The following is a 21,887-nucleotide window of genomic DNA, read 5'->3' as shown; positions in this document are numbered from 1 at the left end:
TATTCCAGGGCCCTGTGTGAGAGCGCTTCTTGGGAAACAAGGGACGTATCGTATTCGCGGGAGCGGCGACCACCTCCGCTATCGCCGCCGCCTTCGTTTTGTCCTATTGCGAATCCTGTTCGCAGAACAAAGCACAGGATTCGTATTTCGTTAGTACACATCGTTCCCTTGGTTTCGGGCTCATAATGACACGGCCCGCGTCTGGTTCGGCTGTAGCTCAGGCCACGTATGATACGTAAGATGTGATAGAGTTTGTGATTATTAAAATACAAATACACGGCCAGAGTTGTGTTTCTTAGATGTGCTGTTTTATTGTGTGCCTGCCTGGATACGTATTAGAAACAAGGACATATACGGTTGCATATATATATATATATATATAGGCAATTAGAGCTGTAGTAGAACACGAACGAAACTGAACCGTTCTACCGCCTGCAACGCCTTGTCTTACGTAATGTGGTACCCTTAGCTTGTCCAACGCTAAACATTGATTGATTTTAACGATTGCATATTTCTTAGATAAAACAGCCGTGTATATCGATAATATATAACAATCATGCTACAGGAGACACGTACGTAGAACACCCAGTTTTCGCTGCGCATAGAACGAGAATGCTGAAAGCATAAAACGCTAATACTGGAGGATGCCACACCTTTTATTGTGTTCTTTTTGGCCAACTCACGGAATTTGTATCAAGTTTCTTATGTGCATACCGCTCTTATCTGTATTTACGGCAAGCTCTGCGTGATAACAGGCTTCCGCTATGGCTGTCGTGATCCTTAATAATCTTGAATTTGACAGCTCGTGTAACGGGCAGCCGAGGGAGGACAAGTAATATGGTCACTTGACTATATAATTTACGGGGTTATGGATTAACTTAACTAGGTTAATGTATTAGTAATTTCGGTCTTCTGCCATGTCTTGCAGACAGCCCCATCAACATATCCATAGGAAAGTATTCTTCAAGCTGTAAGACATATACAAGGGTACGTCCAGATCGATTATAGCGAGAGGACTAGCCAAACACTACTGTTTGTGCGACGTTTGTCATCCTCCCACAGCAGAAGTAGAAGAGACGTAAAGAAATTACAGCTATCGTTATTGCTGTCGTGATTATACTTCTTCTATATATCTATTGTTCGCGGGTCGCTCTATAGCCGCTTTGGCTGCTTTAACTCTTAAAGTTTGCTTAAACCCTGTGAAAAATGAGAAAGCATCTTGAAGCCGTCAGTGATGCAAGAAGTTACTAATAGTGATTTAACCCAAAAAAAACAACGTTAACTAAGTCGGATTATATATATATATATATATTTTTTTTTTTTTACATGTGTGTCTGTGAAAGTATGTCTTCACAGGGCTTTCCTTTTTTTAATCGTACTGGCGAAGCAGTTGGTTTACCGCGCGAATAGAGTGGTTGGATTGTCATACCACCCATCAACATACATTGCTGTCTATCTTAGTGTAGAAGGCACGACATAGATATGACTACAACCCGGGGGTCGACGCCCTCCAGAATACACGAACAGACAGAAGACAACTTGCGCAGTGCGGTGCGTACAGCTACGATAGAATAACGAACAGAACGAGAAGGATCATGACTAAGGTTTGCATCAACCGAGAAATCGCTTACATCGTCCGTAACAAGCGTTATACTGGCGCTAATCATAGATGCAATAACGCTCATCGTTATTGACAGTGTCGTTCTCGTCATCATGACAACAAAAGGCTTTCCCGGCTCGCAGCGGCCGCAGGAATTGCAATGTTCGGGACGATATAGGGGAATTTAGGGCTCTAGTCACGCAAAAATTGTCGAAAGAGGCAATCCGTTAGTTACTGCCTTTGCTGTTACAACAATCACTATTGCCATTATTATGAATAGTACCACTACCGTAACTATTTGCTGAAATGCTCTAAAGGTTTACGTATAGAGCAACTTTTGGCATCTATAAGCACACGTAGTAGTGCGCCTGTATCTGTATATAACAGGTATTTTGTCGCTTAAAGGGAAAAACAATCAGTGAGTTTCTAGGTGCTCACCGCCTTAGCGTTATTTCTGCGAAACAGGGCGTTGCTCAAAAACTTGGGGGCCAATTCGGCCAGAAACGTGTGCGACTCCAGGTAGAAAAGTACGCAGACGCGGTGATTCGACAACGCCGGATCATAAAGCTAAAACTTACTGAGACGTTGAATCAGTGAAAAAAGCAGCAGAAGGGAACCGAATCTTCGTTACTATGGTCTAAAGGAGACCGAAATAAGATATTTTTTGGCATATTGTAGTTAGTTTTAACGTAATGGGTCGTTCTGTATATAATAATCATTTAAAAAACGCAGTATTATCAAAGACGTTGATTACGCCGAAGGTTACAGCGGAATTTGTAAATGTTCTTTTGTGCTATGCTGTCAACGTTTCCATTAGAAAATACTCAGCGCGGACTTACGTTATTATATAATGGTTACCAACAGTACGTCGCATTTGCAAACATCTCTAACACACACTTTACTAACCAATTTTTCCTAATTTGTGTGCTTGTTTGTTTTTTTGTGTTTGTGTATGGTTCCCAGTGAGGTGTCCGTCGCCTCGGCGCGAGCATCAGTTCTCCTATATAACGAGCAAAGTAAAAAATGGGTGCCCTCCGGATCGTCTTCGGGACTGTCCAAGGTACACATTTATCAACACACTCTGCATGGCACCTTCCGCATCGTTGGCCGAAAGCTGGACGATCACGAGGTAGTCATAAACAGCGCCATCCTGCGTGGTTTCAAGTACAACCAAGCCACGCCGACTTTTCACCAATGGAGGGACCAAAGGACTATCTACGGACTCAATTTCAGCTCGAAGGATGACGCCGAGCATTTTGCTCATGCTATGACTAACGCTCTGGAGCAGCTCGCCAATCCTGGGGCGGCAATCCAGCCGCCGCCGCCTCCATTGCCGCTTCAGCCGCCCCAGGCGGCGCAATCCGCGAACTCAGTAGTTCAGCAACAAGTGCAGACGCAACAACAGCAAGTGGCGAACGCGACGCCGATCTACCAGACGCCCGTCGAAGTGCCGCACCCCGCGCAGCAACAGCCGGCGACCCCTGCGATAATGAACAATGGAGGCACTGCCGGAGCGCCTCCACCTCCACCACCGCCGATGCCAATTGGTGGCCATCATGTGCGTAACCCATCAACAAACGGAAGCCCCTATGGAGCACCCGCTGCTCCCGCACCCCCTCCAGGACCTCCTCCCGCACCTCCTGCACCGCCTCCAATGCCGGGAAATATGGGAGCACCCCCTGCGCCTCCTGCGCCTCCTGCGCCGCCTATGGGCGGCCTTGGAAGTGGTGCACCTCCGCCGCCTCCGCCACCTCCGCCACCCGGAGGACCTTCGGTCGGAGAGTCGGGTGGCAACTCGTTGCTCGCAGCCCTCAGCAGCGTTAAACTGAAAAAAACACCACCTATCGAGAGTGGTAGCAGTAACTCGGGCGATAGCAGTCATTTGGTAGGTAATAACACCAATGATGGAAGTTACTTGTGGTCACTTATTATTGTACATGCTTGTTAGAAGCGTCATCTGTTTGTATTGAACATTCGTAAAATGAAAGCAATAAATACAGCTTAGTTCTGTATAATTAATACTGAGTATTTTATATTGATTAGTGACCGTCTAACAGAAATAGATCTCGACTGGAAAATGCGAGTTCACTTAAACGATGTATGTGATATGTAATAAATAACAGTTAGGGCCCCATATGGCACCATATTTAATCATGTCTTCGGTAGTATCGAACTGTATGTTTTCGTGATCGTATTACCAATATAACCGCTACTGCCATTGTCGCTCCTTTCACAGAGGAAAGCGAGCTCAGGAAATCCAATGGCGAGCATGCTGGATGAGATGCAGGGCACGCTTGCGAAGAGGAGGGCCCAGGCGGAAAAGAAATCCGCTGCGACCGCCCTTTTCCAAGATGGCAAGGAAAGAGATAACAACGGTCACGGCCACGGAGATCACTCAAATGGGGCGAGTAACGGCAGTACAACGGGTAACAGCAACTGCAAGACCTGGTCACCTGGACAAAACGGCGTCGTAAAACGCAATGATCAACAACCCGGAGACACTAGCCCGAAGTCGCAACGCAAGTAAGTCTTACAGACCTATATCCTAACAATACAATTTGAAGTGAGAGCATACAGCCTGATTGTTCGGTGTTTAAAACCTGCCATCGACGAATCGACTAAGGGTGATCTTAACGCTTCTACTTACACTGCAAACACTACACTGAGAACAATGCCGCAACAGACGTTTTCAACAAATCTATAACCTATGCAGAGCTTCATGGGGATGTAAAAAAGATACACAGTTTTAAGAGGCCTTCCTGTAAGATGTCATATCGAGCTGATTGCTAACACAGTCGATTAGTCAGCTACGCTGAACTATGTGATAAATTATCATGGGCAAGATACAGAAAAAGCATAGTTGGCCAAAAAAAGTTTTGGAAATATTGTGGCCGCATATGAAAGCTTCGTGGCCGAAAAGACGAAGACCAAACACTTGTAGGCCATCAACTAGGAATTGACGAGTCGTGAAATCGGCCGAGTGTATGCTGCGATCCGTGAATGTATTACCATATTTGGTTATAGCTGCCTTTATCAGACAGACAATCATCGGACCGGACGTTACTAACAGTGTGCATCGCAGGCAACGAATGGGATCGATGGGTGATATGGACGGCATCAAAATGAACGGTGACGCCAACGGCGGCGCGGTGCTGGATAATGAACAAATGGAGAGACTCAAAAACGATATTCTCAGCGAAATGAAGAAGCACATGAACAAGGTTAAGGAAGAAATCATCACAGGTATGAAAAGTCAACATGTAGTTTATTTATTAATCGCTCGGTACCCCAGAGACAAATTGGTGATTGTTACATAAAGTCCGTCGATGCTGTGTTTCATTTGCAATGAATCAACAACGTTGTGCCATCTAGAGTACAACATTAACCGACTGTTCTTCCTGCCACCGTGATTGCCATGTTTGCAGCGATTCGGCAGGAACTGAACCGGCGATAAGAAGCGTGTTGCAGATGTTCGCTTGGTGTGGCTTCGCAGTTCGAACACGGGACGAACGATTTCAGCTAAAAATACAAGACAACATGATGTTGGCCAAATATTGGAAAACACGCAACCAAGACAAATACCACAGGTGGCTGAGATAATCTAGTCGGTAGAGGTGTTGCAGGGTAGAGAGTTGATAATGCGTGACATGCGTACTGCGTACCGCTGTGTGTCTGGTGCTGGCCACGGTGAGAATGGAACTAAGCGGGCACCACTGATTCACAACTCCACGTATGCGGTACGCAACACCGAGAGTCGACGGTATGCGTGAGTGCGTGTGTTCCTAGTGTAACCAAAGCCACAGTGACGACCGTGCCGTATAATAATGATATTGATGATGATAAGAATCATAGTACTGATAATGATAATAACGTACCAGGGGAGAAATTGGACAGCGATGATGCGTCTACGGGGAAAAGAGTTAGGGGTGCTGTAGGTATCGGGGGGCAAAGCGCGAAGCAGTGTTCATTTGTGGCCATATGGGGTATTATGTATGCCAGGTGAAAAGTCGTAAACGTAGTTGAAAAGAATGACTTGCAAATGAGAGAACTTACTTAGCCAGTCAATTCATGGATTATACAAAATGGACAAATCATTTCCAAATCCCATTTTAAGCAATCGGTGAAAAGCATGTTATTTCTTAAGGCAAGCTGAAAATTTCGTAGGTTTAGAGGCTCGATAATCTGTGTGTAAACGAAGTGGTGAAGTGAGAGCAAAGCTTGCAAGGACTAAGTTGATTTCGAATTGGTTTTGCCAGCGGGCATCAGCAAAAATGTAGAGGAATATATATTGTACTGCTGCAACATTGAACTGTGCATATTACAAGCGCACTATAATAAAAGCGGAGGCCGATAGGTGAAACCGTAGGGCTTAAACAAGCTATGATGTCATTATATGCCATAATATACTATACTGTATTGTAAACTTCAGTCGCAGCAGTGACACCGTTACGTTGGAAACGGTAGTTAAGTCATAGGTCGTTTTCGATGGATAGATACGTACAGGTAAGATAAGGCGACAATATCTGTATGAAATATTAATTGCTGGGCCCCTCATCGAGTACAGTAAGCATTATCCATTGTAATGTCCATGCGGTGGTCAGTGCCTGTGAAGTAAGATCTCATCGCGGTTGATGAGCTATCACAAAAGCCCTGCTGCAAAAAGGCAGAATTTGGAAATCTTACGATTTCACAAATTAAGGGGGCGCTCGATCAAAGGTCCCAAAGAACTCAACCCAGCTGTGGTTTGTTTTTGTATTCATATAGAACTGTATTGTGTTTTATGCGAAAGAGAAACATTTATGTCTCTTCTTTTTATAAATGATAGGTTCTATAATCTTGTAAATGAATTCATCAATCAGTTCATCATTTTATCAATTTCCTTTATATATATGAGATGTCACTGCTGTGATTCGGACGCTGTGTCTTCTCGGGTTGCAGATAACCGATGTCGCGGGAGGGACAAATAGACATGAGGCAGGGAACATACGATGTTGATATGCTTGACATAACTGATCTTCAGTCACAGCAAAACTCTTCAACAGACATTTTTCCATCTGTGGGAATGTTATTATTAGCTTCTTATATAGCACTCACAGGTAGCAGGAAAACGAGCGACGTCGTTGGTATCGCACATCTGAGTATAAAACGGCTTGCTTGGATGCTAAAAGTTTCATTGCCCCAGCACCAAAAGACTGACAAGTTGGAGCGAGTGTCATGAAAATCAATAAGAACAGCTATTTTCTAGCCCTGCCACGTTTTACCAATAAGCATGTCGACGACTTACCAAATTGAGGTCACAAGCACGCAACCGCCGCGTGTAGTGGTTTGACACTATGCCCACCGAGTTCAGATATATCGAATATGTTCTCGAAAAGTTCTCCGTTAAAAACAAGACAGCGAAGTACGGCGAAAGCTGCGATGTTGTATTCTCTAATTCTCTTTTACAACAAAAACAAAAAAATTAAAATTATTGGCCTGCACATATAGACAATGCAGAACCGGACATTAGAACAGAGAAAAGGCAAAGCGTCTGCTTAAACCGAAACACCAAAGCCTTTGCTCCGCTATGCCAATCACAATGATGATGGTGATGACGATAATGATCAGTATAGAAATTGATATGAGTATATAGAAAAATATATATGTACTATTGCTAAGAATAAAGGGTTTTACTACTACTGCTATCGAGGTATGATATAAAACGAGCAGAAAAACAGAATAATAATAATAATAATAATAATACAAAACCTAAAATAATTAATATATTACAGTACGATTACATTTAATATTACTTCGATTAATTTTTTAAGAGCTCTCTAATAACCACGAATATAGCATTATAAACGGCTCGAGAATCATTTCCGAGCCATTGCTGCTGAAGCCTAACTGCTGAAGGGGGTGCGCGCTGCTCACGTGGAAGGGAATGTAATGACTTAAATACACTTCATGCCAGTGGTATTATATTACTGAATAGGTGAATACAGTAATGGATAACAGAGAGAGAGAGAGAGAGAGAGAGAGAGAGAGAGGGAGAGGGAGAGAAAATATGATCCCTACGAGAGTTATTACAATATTAAACCAACAACATAATTTAAATAATTTATTTTTGCATTCATACAACAGTAACATCATAAAAACAATAGCAGTGTAAACAAAAAAGTATTTATGTGTGTGCATTAAGAAAGCATGGCATAAAAGACAAGAGGCAAAAATGATTTTGGGCGAGAGAGGAGAATCAGAAAGTTTCTAATATTTTAATAAAAAGGTTTTGATAGTCTCACTATACTAGAAAAAATTACAAGCGCAGCCAAACAAACAAGTATTCAAAACACGTATAGATACATGTATTAGTATGTATCAGTCAGTATTAAGATGCATGCTACAGGCAAGTGAGACATGAAACCTATTATTATAATTCATCTAACCGACAATTGAAATCACTGTTCTTCATTTAAAAACTAATATTGAGCGCAACTTTTTTTTTTTATGATAAAGATAGGAGAAGAGGTTAATGTGAAGGATGCTTAAAAACGAATGGTCAAATGCCTATCAATACTAATAATATAAGCAATGATAGCAATGAAAACTTTTTATTGAAAAACGATAACGATTGATAATAGGAGTAACATAATAACGAGTAAGTAAGAAAGGAAACAAACAATACATACAGGAAATGACGACATCATAATGAAACAGGTCCGATCATAATAATAATGATAATGCCGACACTAATAATAACATAATAACATGTAATACTACCATTATTATTATTATTTACAGTCACAAATAATATAAGTAATGATGATAAAGATTAATAATAAAAAGAAAGAGACAGTATACAGCAGTAGTGGCAGTAATATATATATATATATATATATATATATATATATATATATTGACGACTGTACTGATAAGACAGCAGTGAAGATGATGATGACCCTATTTTGATTGAGCCTCCCACCTGTAATGTATAATTGTTTAGTCGTGTAATTTTGCAATAGTTCCTTACACCGACCTGCCTCTGATGCATGAATTTCTTCCATATTCCGTTTCGCAACCCACCAGCTTGTTCACCAAATGATCGACACCGACCCTTTCTTTTACGCTGAACATGATCGCTATTACGATGCCCGAGAAAGCTCACGAGGTCTGCTCGAGAACTTTTCACCTCATTGCAATAGATTCGGCAGAAAGGAAGCCCAGCAGATGGCAGTGCAGCCGATGAGGCAGGAATTTAGTTCCCACCTTAATTGCCATGCTACAAAGCTTTTCAGAGCAACACACGGCGATACAAGCTACCAATAAGCATCAGCTTCATGCGCATAGCGTCTGCGTATGATTTCAAAGCATGAACGTATTGATCTAATAACTGTAGTAACAATTATAAAAAACGTCGACCATTGATAGTACCAACGTAATATTATTGTCACAACCAAATTAACAACAAGAACAAGATGATGGTAACGCTAATTGATAATTATAATCAAACAAATGGCGAATATTGTATGTGTGTTTGAATGTCATCAAACGAAAGACAACGCAGAGAAAGAAACGATGGATAAGAGATTCGTGAGAGCTAAATGAGGCTGGTCTGATGAACAACGTAATGCACAAGCGGCGCGAGGATCAGCATCCATGTGTACAGTGTTGCTGGCTATGTGAAGTACACGATCTTTGTTCTGAAGCCACTCGATCATGTCTGTCGTTGCTGCTAGTACATTTGAGACGAGCTCTATATAACTGTTTCCCATAGAACTTTGTCGGTGCTCGTGAAACTTGAAGGCGACGATGAGGAAAGAACAAAACAAAGGGCTAGCACGTTGACAAAATATAGGATCGATTTTGAAAAAAATTCCAGTTTTTTTATGTGACACTATTTCGTCAAACAAACGAACAGAGTGTACTTTGGCAACAGCAGTCGCAGCGGTATGAACAATAACAGAACATGTGTTCTCGGCATAGCCAACGATGCAAGATTTAAAGCAATTAATTTATAATCAACAACAACATGACGGCGTCTTAACAAAAAACAAAACACATTTGTGTTTGTAACATAAACGACGATAGGAGAAAAAGCTTTGATACCCAACAGCGAGCAATCGAAAAACCACAGTATTACTTGTGGTGTTGCTACAAATATGGTTAGCAGCAGGAATCAAAATACGAGAGTCAGCTACAATAAACTAAGAGAACCTATTCGTTCAAGGAATGGCAACCGCGAGTTTTTGGCCTGATCAAAAGCCATGCAGCCCATATCGTAAACAAGCATTAGCATGGCTGTCGGCCAAATATGAACAGAATCACGAGTGAGCGCAAGCTTAAACTAGTGGTGAAAAGCGAATCCTATTCAATACTGGATAAGATCAATGCTGTGTCTTCGGTATCATTATTGAACTAACGACAGTAATTGCTATTAATTTCTGTAGTATACTTATTATAACTCATGAACGGATAAAGTCAAATAACAGGAAATCACGACTAATATAGGGAAAAAATTGATGGTATCGAAACTACCCGCAGGGGGAGATTAATGCTATTAAATATAACGAAGGATGATGGATAAGGAGGATAAGGATACGCGATCTAATGCGATATCAATGCTATTATTACAGATATTGATAATAATATTATAAACATACACAGTAGCATGCATATGTGAGGCCAATTTCGTGGCTTCCAGCTAACCCAGGGCAGGCAAAAAATTACGAGATATAATGATTATAATGCAAGAAGAGAGCACGGAGTCTAGGACGATTACAATGTCCCTTATGACGATGTCAGCGCAATGATTGAATCCAAAAAGAAGAGGATGGCGAACGGGGATACACACAAATGAAGCAAGCAGCCAACGAGAAAACCAACAACAACCCATTGAACCGCCTATAACAATTCTCCAAATGTACATATTAATAATAAAACGCTGGTAATAAATTACGACATATACTTGTCTCATTACTTATTTTTCAGTCATATATATATATAGTGTAGCTATAGATATTTGATGTTACAGTAAAGGGTTTTTGGGCAAGCAATGACAAAAATACCGGGTTAGTAGTGGAAATACGGTAGAAATAGTGTAGAAGTAGTCGGAAGACCAGTCTTGCTCTGCCCAAAATGAAGCCGCAACCGGTGCAAGATCTAACTTGAAGGTGTTAGACTAACTAAAAGAGTGTTAGAAAAGATTACTATCTCGCATACTGATTTTGGAGAAGCAACTTCTCGTGCGCAAGAAACTTTTGCATTTAAGGCTAGCGCAATCTGAAAAAGTAGCATTACTAAATTAGCTAATTAAAAGACATCAGGCAATTTTTCTGCAAAAAGAACTTTATTTAGACCCAATGAAAATCAATACACTTTTTAATTCTGTGAGTCATAACACATACGTTTTCATCACGTACAATTTTTTCCAAAATTGAGATATCTTTATGTTTACAGAAGTATGTACAAACTACGCGCTGTTTCAAAACAAAGAAAAAATTTCCAATGTTTGACTAGCGGTTCTTTCTATCCCCGCTAACTAGATTTGTTGGAATACCATCACAATGTGTTGGCGTCATTGATTTCTTTCTTATTGTCAATGTCACCCTCTGGCTGTTTGAAAATAATTTTTGCCAGAGGGCTGTTCTTCTTAAGGGTGTAGCAAAGAGTGGCTCTTTCATAGTAATTGTCGCAGATTTCCAGATTCGAAATGACCACATCTAGAAGGTGTCCTCGGTGACAGCCCCCACCTGAAACGATCGGTATGGGCGGTAAAGTAAAAACAAAATCGAGGGCACGAGTTTTCGGTAGTGTGACCAAGCTGGAAATAATATTTCTAATAGTTGTGTATAGAAGAATCTATCAGAAGCCGTAGTCTATTTTATTCGTCAGTTTCAGCTTCAGCATGAATTCTGCTAGACTATCGTCACTTCTCGTTATTTTGGTATGCATAAATTTATCGTTAGTTCCACATAACAGCGGCGAACTGAACAACTAGATAATATTGAATACTAGATAATAAGACCACATATCGTCAGCCCTCCCATTTTGTATCGATTTATTATTAACGATCCATAGGAAAACAACATAACAAACTATGTTTGCTAGCTAGAGCAGACGAAGCAAATTGCGCTGCAAGCAATGCTTAGGCAAAACGTTAACACCCCAGGAAGCACTGCACTTCAGTCCAAAATGCACAAAAACAAAAAATTTAAACAAAATTTGCTCCTTCTCTGTCACTGCAATCGTCAGTAGATATTATAAAATGCTTACGAAATGGAAACACACCTTCCATCAGTTTCAAAAAGTACAGGAAACAACATTTGTTCTTCTTCCCGATGCGGAACCCTTTTAATAACACGTGCAAATCTATCGCATTTAAGGCGCATTCTGACAATTTTATGCTGGCAATATTTCTACATCCAGATGTCACATTCCGTAAATTGCATAATGGAAGGAAATCGAATCTGTTACTGCTGACCTCGTCGTAGATACTACTACTTATTTCCTTGGATACTGGTGCTAAGAGGTTTTAATTCTATCAAAAAAAAAAGTAAGTTTAGAGCGACTTTTAGGCAGTCAACTTAGCATTGTTTACGTACGTACCAGGTGGATTCTCAACCGTTATGGCCACGACGTGTATGTGCATGTGATAGTACGAAGGCTGGTAGTGAAAGTATAGCATTAGCTTGTCTTCACCCATGTCAAACTTTTCTTTCGTGTAGATAAACACTTTACTACGTATGTTTCTCAGCATTGGCAAATGCCGGGCACGGAGATCTCTGAGAGACCGCAGCTTCCTGTCATGAACCATTATGAGACAGTGCAAATCTTCGTTTTGCTTCATATCCCACTTCATATCTCTAATCAACATAAAACCAACCTGCAAAACATGTGTTAGGTAATAATGTATATGCAGACAAGATAGCTTATAAATTTCACACAATAGATATGGAAAAAAATTCTCATCTGCAGTAGAGTAAAGGAGGTCGAAAAATTGGTTGACAACTATTATTCGGAAGGATTTTTTTTAAACAATTGCAAGCCAACTTTGAAGAACCATCTCTGTCTCAAGTTTACTGTAATGATTAACTGAAATATTTCAATGAGCCACACACGCGTGCACACCGATTGCGGTGTGTCATCATATAGAACTGATTAATGTAAATAGCTTGAATGAGCATTTTGCTGGACCATCTGGCAATCCAGGATTAGCTTACCTGTTCAGAGAAATCCTCGTACAAGACACTCTCTTGTTCAGCTTTATGCTCAAGAATGTTGTAAACCCACTGCACCGAAAAACAATTATCTTTGAGGTAGGGCTCCACGCGCTCCTTGTAAAGTTGGGCAGTCTCTGTCACCAACAACAACTCTTGCCGGCTGTACTTTTCAATATGCTTCTCTGTTGCCGGGTATATCACGGTAACCTTAATTTCTACAATAGAAATTTCAATGTAACTTCATGAAGAATGTTAATGACATATACGACTTCATTTTGAAAGAATGCAAAGCATGAATTTTATCTGAATGTCGTTCTTTCAATAATATTCAAAAGCAACAGTTCAAAGTTATTGGAAGAAAATAAAAAAAGAAGCTTATTTCAGCCGTCAGACATTGTACCATTGAGAGATCTCTCTGGTCGTAACAGGTACCCAGAGTAAATGTCATTCCGAAAAATCTCTTCAGGGATTGCGTCCTTCTCAGGACCTTCCTGTGTCTTAAGGATTTTGGTGCACATCTCTTCGGAAAACGGTGTCTTCTCCAAAATCACCACAGCCGCATCCTCATTCCCTTCAAACTTGCCTTCAACAAAGCTGATCTGGAATCGAAATAAACGGACAAATATTAGAAATAGCATTGCTTCAGTTGGTTCGTCCCATAGCGAAACGAAGTCTGTCTACTCTCGGCTTCGAACCTGTACCACCTGGCGCGTTTGGAAATTTACCTTACCACTGCGCTATTACCGATGAATAGTTTATATGACCAAAGCTGTGCCACTAAAATGGCTTTTTTTGGCCAAACTTGTCGTTACGTCTTCGGATAATGAAAAGCTAGTGCCCGGCGGTTTTCTAGGATAAAAAGGCGCCATACAGCAAAACCTTACGCTATCTCATAATTTTAATATATAATATATAATGCCTTAATAATGTTTAAATTGGCCTTACATACCTTCGATTGTGGGTTATCGTTGAGAATACGTTTGAATTGAAATTTTCCGAAATCACAAGGTTTCTGTGCTTTAACATCGCCGGAAGCCATACTGTCCGTGGAAGCTACTAACGTCTAGAATTAGTTCAAAAAAAACCTTGTGATTTAAGATATGAAATTTAACACTACAGTTACAAGCACGACTTTCTTCTACGCCGAAGCCCTTGGAAATATAATCAGCATTATTACTTGCGTGTAACGCAAACGTAACATTTACACGTGATCCGTCTGTATATTTATGCCTTTCAAGAGACAGATATCCAACTATGCTCCTTCAATTTGATATACGTCTTTGTATGATTTTTTTTTATTAAGGTTCCTTTCCTTTGTACGGTAAAGTATAAAAATTGTTTTGTGTGTTATCTTTGATGTTACATGTACACCAATTGGACGCCTATATGTACTCCCTATGCACAATGAATCATCTCCATTTAGATAGCCTGAGAATTAAGGATATGAGATTTGCGCAATTCAACTACACCGTGTACGGCTAGCTATATGTGTGTTAATATGTATTTACCGATCAATATAATTCAGTAGACATTACGCCAAGAGCTTACACAGGTCATGTTTTAGTGGAAGCTTTTCTCAATCGTTTTTTTTGGCATTCTAAGATAAGTTACCACACAATTAATTTGTGCGTTTCAACCTTGGTCATCTTCTAGAACCGCTAAACGAGCTACAAGGATGTTATAATTTGATGTTGAGGCAATGTACGAATTTTTCAGGCTAAATCCAAATTGAATTCTTGCTAACAACCTTTGAGGGCTCTTTAAAAAGGATACTCAAAGAGAATTTGTTTTTCACGAACGCGTAGCGACTTCTTCGTTGGTTGAACGTTGAACAAAATGTACATTTTGAGTATTTTTACTGACAGTCGTCGTTAGGCGATTATACGTCGTTGTTTTATTTTATTCTCAATATGCGCCTCCAATGTTTGTCATAGAGTCATAGGAATGTATATTCCTATGACTCTATGACAAACATTACAGTGTACATTATACACATTATTATTATATTATTACACATCATTATTATTATTATTATATTATACAGTTATACAGTGTAGATTGTACAAAACCGTTTTAAAGCTGATTTAGTCTGCAAGTCGTAAAATGATCAGTTATTAAACATATGTAAACCTGAACAACGACAGAATGGAATCTGCAGGTCCTCATTGCCATAAAAAAAATGTAATTAAATAGGGTTAATAGATCAACAACTGGTTTTAATTGGCAAACTCGTGGTACTTCATACGTACGAAACTGTTCAGTCCGTGTCGTTCAATGGATGCACCAAGCAAGCTTTTATTTTGGTTTGTTAAACCTTAGTGTTCTTGAACGATCATGCCAATAAGTTCACATTGCAACTATTTATTATGAGCGTCTACGATCATCTGTCCGTCGCTTTTGAATTTGCCGCCTTTTGATGGGCGCATAGCTGTTGACGGTGGTTTTTAAGCCGCTCGTGTATTGTGTCGTGTATCGTGTAAAAACATCCTACATTTTGGCGAAAAATACCGATTCGAGCTATCTCTATCCACGAATTGCCATTTGTCGCGTGGGCGCACTTTATAAATGAATCATTAGCTGACATCACAGCAAGCTTCATGATTCCGCCCCATCAACAAATGTGCGCTATATTCAATCCACATGCTGTCTGGTGCTCATTCCCGCTGCCAGCTAAATTCTGTCCCTGAACCGGTTAACGCTAAACGTAGACCGAGTAGCGCAGCAGAAATCGTTCTGCGTTATCAGTGAAAGTTGCGCGGTGTTGATTCTGATCCGGCCGATACCGTACGTGTGTTTTGGTATTGACGACTATTATCGCAGTTTTCTTTTGCTGTAGCAGCCGCAGCTATTGGAATATTTTTGATTTTATTAATTGCAAATACACGATTTCAATCTTTACTGAAAACACAGGCGAAAATGTTTATCTCGAATTACCTTAACAGGAAAGCAGAAAAGTGATAGACAGCGGTTCCAGTGGCATCTACAGATATTTATTCATTTCTTTTTGTGTGCCTCCTGATCTCCTTGTTATCTAGACCTCACCAAAAAGCCCTCTCATGATATTGCCCCCTCCGTTTAATGTGTCCTGACACAAAGCTTATTTGATCTGCTAAGCTGTCTGTGCGTTTCCTTGTATTGAACTACTTATTATGTAGCTCAGTCCGCTTCGGGTGGTGTGTTGGCGTTAGTTTTCGGTTGTTATGGTCTTATTCCAACACCTTGGTTTTCTCCTACCACGTTATCTTACCAAACAAACAGGTTGCGCTTCACGATAGTCGCTGGTGTTAGTGTCTGTACGATCAGCAGTTAACAATCAGTGTACCGGAGCACAACGCAAACTAAATGTGCTACTATTTCGTACGCTAAGTTCTTCCGTAGTCCTACTCAATGCTGTTTCTCGTCTGGCCTCATGCCTCCACTGCTTCTGCTGCTGCCGCCGTTACTGCTGCTCATGTCAATGGTAGCGGCGTGATCGTTCATTCTCTGTCGACAACTGTCGTCGGCACCGCCATCTGGCCGCCGTCTGGTGTGTTTTGGTTGTAATGGTAGTCTAATGACTTGAGTCTGTAGTCTGCGCCAGTGTGTATACTCACTCTCAGTTGACTGCTGCCTCTGCTTGGCTTGTCGGTGTCGTCCGTTTGACCAAGTGCGTGTGTGCTACCCCATACCAGTACACTTATGCGTTATTACGACGAACTACGACTACTGCAGAGGACTGATGCTGACTGGCTGGCTGACTGATTGACTGACCAGCTCTAGTTAAGGTTGGCTCTCGTTCGGTCGTTGCTCCTAGCTGTTAGGCAGCAGCAGCAGCAGTAGCAGGAGAAGTAGCAAATGGCCAGGCCAGCTCGCTGACAGAACATACAACACGGAACGAAGGAAGGAAGGAACGAACGAACGAGAGAGAGAGAGAGTATATTCGTTCGCTACAACTGCCGCTGTGATCTCCTTAGTGCTCGTCGTCTTGTCGTGCTACGGGGACGGCCGGGGTGCACCGCTGTTCGGCCGTGTCGTGCTGCCCGTTGTTTCTAGTGGTATCAGCAACAACAACAGCAGTAGTAGTTGTGGTAGTAGCGGTGACTCGAATTAGTATCTTTGTCGCGCGCCGTGTTTCCGTCGTCAGCAAGCCAACGTTGCCCTCGTTGTCGTCCAGTGTCTCGCGTGGTTTTGCCAGCACTAGCAGCGGCGCTAACAGCGCTGCAAGTCCGAGATAGAAGCGACAGAGTCGTAGAAGGGAGACCGTGGGGCAGTCAGTTGAATTTCGGCGAACGGCGTGCAAGTCGTCGGTGCCCGTAGTTCTACAACTAGTACTATCGAATATCTGTTCTCGTGGCGATCAGCAGAGCAGTGAGTTTTACCGTTGTATCGTCGTTTACCATCTACCACCACAGCATCGCAGAACAGTGCCACAGCGTACCAGCTTGCCACTAAGAGTATAACAAGATCCACGATTCAATGACACAGGGAGTAACTCAGCGATTCTGTGTACTTGCGCTAGAGTAAGAAGAATGCTATCAACCCGATTACGACTACTGGAGAAAGCGCACGAATATTACAGTTAACATTACTAACAACAGCACGGCTCTTGTTACTCATACAACGATTACCATAACAACAGCTACTTCTACAACATCTGCTGCTCCGATTTTCTGATTACTGATTGTATATTAGTGCTGCCATTGCGGCCGATGCTATTTGCTGTCTCGTGCCCGTCCACGGCCACCGTTGCTACCATTGAACGCACGGCCGATGCCAATATATACAGCCACCGCTGTTTTGCATGTGGTAACTGACCACCATTCTCCAGCAGTCTCCTTCTCGTCGTGTTCATTTACCGTAAATGCCGTAGCTGCTGCTGCTGCTGGAGTTACACTCGCAGTTGTTTCTCAAACGAAAGAGTCTCTACCCGTGTTTTTTCTTCCTGTATTGCGAGCTGCCACTGTTAAAGGTATAATACAAGAGTGCAGGAATTTGACTGTGGTGTGCGGCAACAGAGATTGCTCCCATACAATTATTACTGCTACTGCAGTGCAGTTGAGGTGTTGAAAATATCTTTTACTCACCGGTGTCTCGGTGGGTTACCGTGTGTGTACTGTGATAACGAGGAAGGACTCACTTGCCCGAGAGCCGCTATGGACGCGGCCCGCAATCGTATCGTAAGCTACAAGAATAGAGGCAAGGACAATGATGAGATGCGCAGGCGGCGAAATGAGCAGACCGTCGAACTGCGCAAAAATAAGCGTGAAGAGTCGCTACTGAAGAAACGTAACGTTCCTCTGGCTGCCGCTGCTTCGGAAGGTGAGGTTGATTTAAGTTCGGAAAGCGACGGCGACACTGAGGGCGAACTGTCCTGTCGGGAGGACGATGCGGAAACGCGTCTCGAGAATATCGTCGCTGCTGCGCGAAATCCCGACCCCGCTGTACAATTGCCGGCTGTTCAAGCTGCGCGGAAACTGCTCTCGTCCGATCGAAATCCACCCATAGACGACCTCATTTATGCCGGCATTCTGCCCGCACTCGTTGACTGTCTCCGGAAGCACGACCAGCCTGGACTACAATTCGAGGCCGCATGGGCGCTAACCAATATCGCTTCAGGCAGCTCACACCAAACGCGGGCTGTCGTTTCGGCCGGCGCAGTGCCATTGTTTCTCGAGCTATTGCAATCACCCCAACAGAATGTCTGTGAGCAATCGGTCTGGGCGCTGGGCAACATTATTGGCGATGGGCCGGAACTGCGTGATTTAGTTATTAATCTCGGTGCTGTGCCACCATTGCTCGCATTCGTCACACCCGATGTGCCACTGTCATTTTTACGCAACGTAACATGGGTACTCGTGAACCTTTGCCGGAATAAGGATCCGCCGCCGCCGACGTCTACAGTCCGTGAGCTGCTACCCGTCTTGGGAATATTAGTACACCATGCCGATGCATCGGTTCTGGTAGACACGGTCTGGGCACTATCATACCTCACCGATGGCGGTAACGATCAGATTCAGATGGTGATTGATACTGGAGTCGTTGCTGCACTTGTACCGTTGTTGTCACATGCCGAGGTGAAGGTGCAGACAGCTGCACTTCGCGCCGTTGGCAATATAACAACTGGCACCGATGAACAGACTCAAATTGTGCTCAACCATGGCGCGCTGCACCATTTTGTTTCGTTGCTTCAGCATCCAAAAGATAAGATCAAGAAAGAGGCCGTCTGGTTTTTGTCGAATATCACTGCCGGCAACCAACAACAGGTACAACAGGTCATCGATGCTAACCTCGTGCCATTGATCATACATCATCTGTCCAATGGCGATTTTCAAACGCAGAAAGAAGCCGCCTGGGCAGTGTCGAATCTGACAATCTCTGGCACCCGAGAGCAAATGGAATATCTTGTACAGCAGAATGTTGTAAATCCGTTGTGTACTCTTCTAATGGCGCATGACCAGCAAGTGTTGCAGGTTTGTCTCGACGCGCTTAACAACCTACTCAAAATGGCACAACAGTCCACGAATGATCTGGGTGTTGCCCGACAGATCGAGGAATGCGGCGGCTTAGATCGGATTGAAGCTCTTCAAAACTCGGAAAACGAAGAAATCTACAAATTGGCATACGACGTGATCGATCAGCATTTTTCCGAGGAAAATGATGAGGATCCTCGCTTGTTGCCCGAAGGAGGTTCTCAGGCCTTCCAGTTTGATCCTTCCGGCGGGCTGCACGCCACCGGATTCAAATTCTAGCGTGAAAGCGTACGCAGTTCCGGTTAGGCTAACAAACTTGAAACCGTCTAACCATTTGCCACCCAGTTAATTTCGAAAGCAGAGATGAGATCACCAGGGAGTAGAATAATCGTTCGCCTCTCGCGTTCTGCCAACTGATGGGTGCCGAGTATCATGTCAGTCAACAAACGATGGGCTGGTAAATGCTCTCGCGCTCTTTTGTTTAGCGTTTAGTGCAACAGCAATCAGCTGTCACCGGTGTCGCATACGTGCTTGCATTAATACGCTTTGCTGATCGCTCTGATAAGCCATGCAGTTTCAACGGCGGACGTACAGACATAAAATAAGGCCGACAGGCACAACGCCAGGCGGCGGCAACAACTGAAGACGCAGAGAATTCGACAAGAGGGAGAAATAGATTTAAGTCGAAGCAATTGGATCTATTGCCGAAACGTTTCAATCGGACTCCTCAGTTCATTCTGCCGAAAGCCTATCTAACCCCCGGCACGCTAGGTGGGGTGTTCTGTCGAGCAACGAGTAGAAGCCACAATCCTAATGCCATCGTCAGTCGGAAGACACCAAGCTCCCAATTCTAGCCAAATACACTGAATACAGTAACGTTTAACTCGGCAGGACTGCGGCTTTTTCCCTACACTTGGGAATCGATATTACTCTACACATAATGATGTAAAAACAAAAGCATATAGTGTCACCACACTTGCTACCACTACCCCACAAAACAGTAAATCAAGGGCACTCCTGGTTAACTGCGTAATGGGATGTCTTATCATCTAAGCGCTGCTATCCATACGCGAGATGGGATAAAGTATGCGAAAGGTTAATGACAGCAGCAACAATAGTAATAGAGAATAAACTCAAAACTAGAAAAAGTCCCTGCTATGTACAGTTAAACGTTGATAGTATCGAAAAAAAGTAAAGGAAACGAAGAGGCGAAGAAATAAACAAAACACATTAATGGCAACTTTATAAAGTTGGATTTACAGCCATTTGGTAAAAATCACCTGCAGCTGCAATTTTTTGGTGTGGGATATAGGTTACAGCGGTACAACTATTGATTTGGAAAAATGAACTCGCGCTCAACAAAAATACACCACCATATAACTCGGCTGCAGATGCAGTTTGTCATCTGAGAAGTGTATTCATATTAATATAATTCTTTAAAATAGTAATAATAATTATAAGAAGCCGAAATTGTGAATCGTTAACGATATTCGTGAACGTTACAGTGAACCAACGCGAGAAAACGAAGTTGTGGTGACTTTGTACAGTAAACGGAGGTGATGACATATAATTACTGAAGTGTAAGAGTGGTAATTATTACTGTACAATGACTACTATTATTATTATTACTATTATCATTATAACTAGAGCTAATTAACAGATTAAGACGAATGATTTAAGAAAATCAATGATAAAATGATGGCGGCAAGGGCAGAGAAGATGTGACTGAGAAAAACGCGAGTAAGGGCGAAACGCGAAAAGCAACAGTGGCGACGTCTTTTCTTCAAAATTGTCGGAGGACTAACTCTTCGAGGCAGACTTCCCGTGGACAGCTGCTTGCTATGGCATAAATAGATATATACATATATATAAATATATATAGATAGTATAATACTGGCAAGATGGGGGGTGGGAAGATCGGGGGCAGGGAATAAAGAAACGACCGGTGATGTCGATGATTTAAGACGCTGAATGAAAACGAGGAAGATAACGCTGGTAAAAAGCAATTTTGTATCTTAAAATGTTAATAAGTTATGTTATCAAAATATAATGCAAATAAGGTGATCCCACAGACCGAGCGTCTCTTTCTTTTAGATATTTATCAATATGCAGATCTAGGTAAGTGTCGGAAATGCTTAAGTGGTGAAATTATCACATTTCAGTTTAGACGTAATTTTCCTTGACTAAAATCCTAACTTATTAACTTATAGATAAGTACAAACCGGCATTGCTGAGGAACAAAATTGCATAAACATTGAAAGCAAATACGTAATATTACTTTCGTGTACAAATAAGGCTGAAATTTTGCATGTAGATAATAGCTATATACACCATATGGAACCATGCTTAGCACTAAACTCGTAAAAAACTAATTTTAAAAGCTCAAAACAGGGTAAGAGCGATAATCATATTATCAGACCAGAGTTAAGCTAAGTTAGGTAATTTCATTTTCATTAAGACCTACATTTATACAAGCATGCTTATATATTGAATGCAACAAACCCCTTCGCCAAGTTTTTACTGTTGATTATTATAGCTTATCTGAAAACAAATCCAATTTGAATATATTGCTATTTTCTTGAAAACCAGTTGTTTCAGCCAGCTCGATAAACATTTAATAAAGGTAAACATTTAAAAGAC

General features: G+C 42.0%; 3 protein-coding genes and 1 long non-coding RNA gene across 17 annotated transcripts in view; 2 read left to right on the top strand and 2 right to left on the bottom strand.

The window, feature by feature from the left end:
- Positions 1-10,539, top strand: part of ena (ENAH actin regulator enabled) — a 66,489-nt gene extending 55,950 nt beyond the window's left edge. For all 14 annotated transcript variants that reach the window (XM_022794751.2, XM_022794748.2, XM_086980988.1 and 11 more), the window contains 4 exons: positions 2,564-3,485; positions 3,837-4,123; positions 4,683-4,843; positions 5,026-10,539. In XM_022794751.2, the coding sequence (XP_022650486.1) occupies positions 2,564-3,485; positions 3,837-4,123; positions 4,683-4,843; positions 5,026-5,054 (1,399 nt within the window). In that variant the 3' untranslated portion in view covers positions 5,055-10,539. The remainder of the gene's footprint in view (positions 1-2,563; positions 3,486-3,836; positions 4,124-4,682; positions 4,844-5,025) is intronic.
- Positions 4,845-7,418, bottom strand: LOC147757630 (uncharacterized). Its single transcript, XR_015321851.1, has 2 exons — positions 6,885-7,418; positions 4,845-5,119 (listed from the first exon to the last, which is right to left on the bottom strand). It is a non-coding gene; the product is annotated as an uncharacterized LOC147757630 (long non-coding RNA).
- A 364-nt stretch (positions 10,540-10,903) lies between the features above and the next one.
- On the bottom strand, positions 10,904-15,215 carry Dcps (Decapping enzyme, scavenger). Its single transcript, XM_022791699.2, has 6 exons — positions 15,048-15,215; positions 13,748-13,861; positions 13,199-13,397; positions 12,799-13,013; positions 12,185-12,461; positions 10,904-11,328 (listed from the first exon to the last, which is right to left on the bottom strand). The coding sequence occupies exons 2-6, from the start codon at positions 13,835-13,837 to the stop codon at positions 11,138-11,140; spliced, it is 972 nt and encodes a 323-aa protein (XP_022647434.1). The 5' UTR covers positions 13,838-13,861; positions 15,048-15,215; the 3' UTR covers positions 10,904-11,137.
- Positions 15,216-15,445: 230 nt separating this feature from the next.
- Positions 15,446-21,320, top strand: LOC111244495 (importin subunit alpha-4-like). The gene is made up of 2 exons (XM_022791698.2): positions 15,446-15,582; positions 16,057-21,320. Exon 2 carries the CDS (start codon positions 17,931-17,933, stop codon positions 19,524-19,526), a length of 1,596 nt encoding a protein of 531 aa, XP_022647433.1. The 5' UTR covers positions 15,446-15,582; positions 16,057-17,930; the 3' UTR covers positions 19,527-21,320.
- Positions 21,321-21,887: the final 567 nt, after the last annotated feature.

This window comes from Varroa destructor, unplaced genomic scaffold (assembly GCF_002443255.2).
Source record: "Varroa destructor unplaced genomic scaffold, Vdes_3.0 BEIS01000002.1, whole genome shotgun sequence".
In the NCBI taxonomy this organism is placed as follows: Eukaryota; Metazoa; Arthropoda; class Arachnida; order Mesostigmata; family Varroidae; genus Varroa; species Varroa destructor.
Note: the sequence above shows the minus strand (reverse complement) of the source record. Positions and strands in the feature narration are given on the sequence as shown.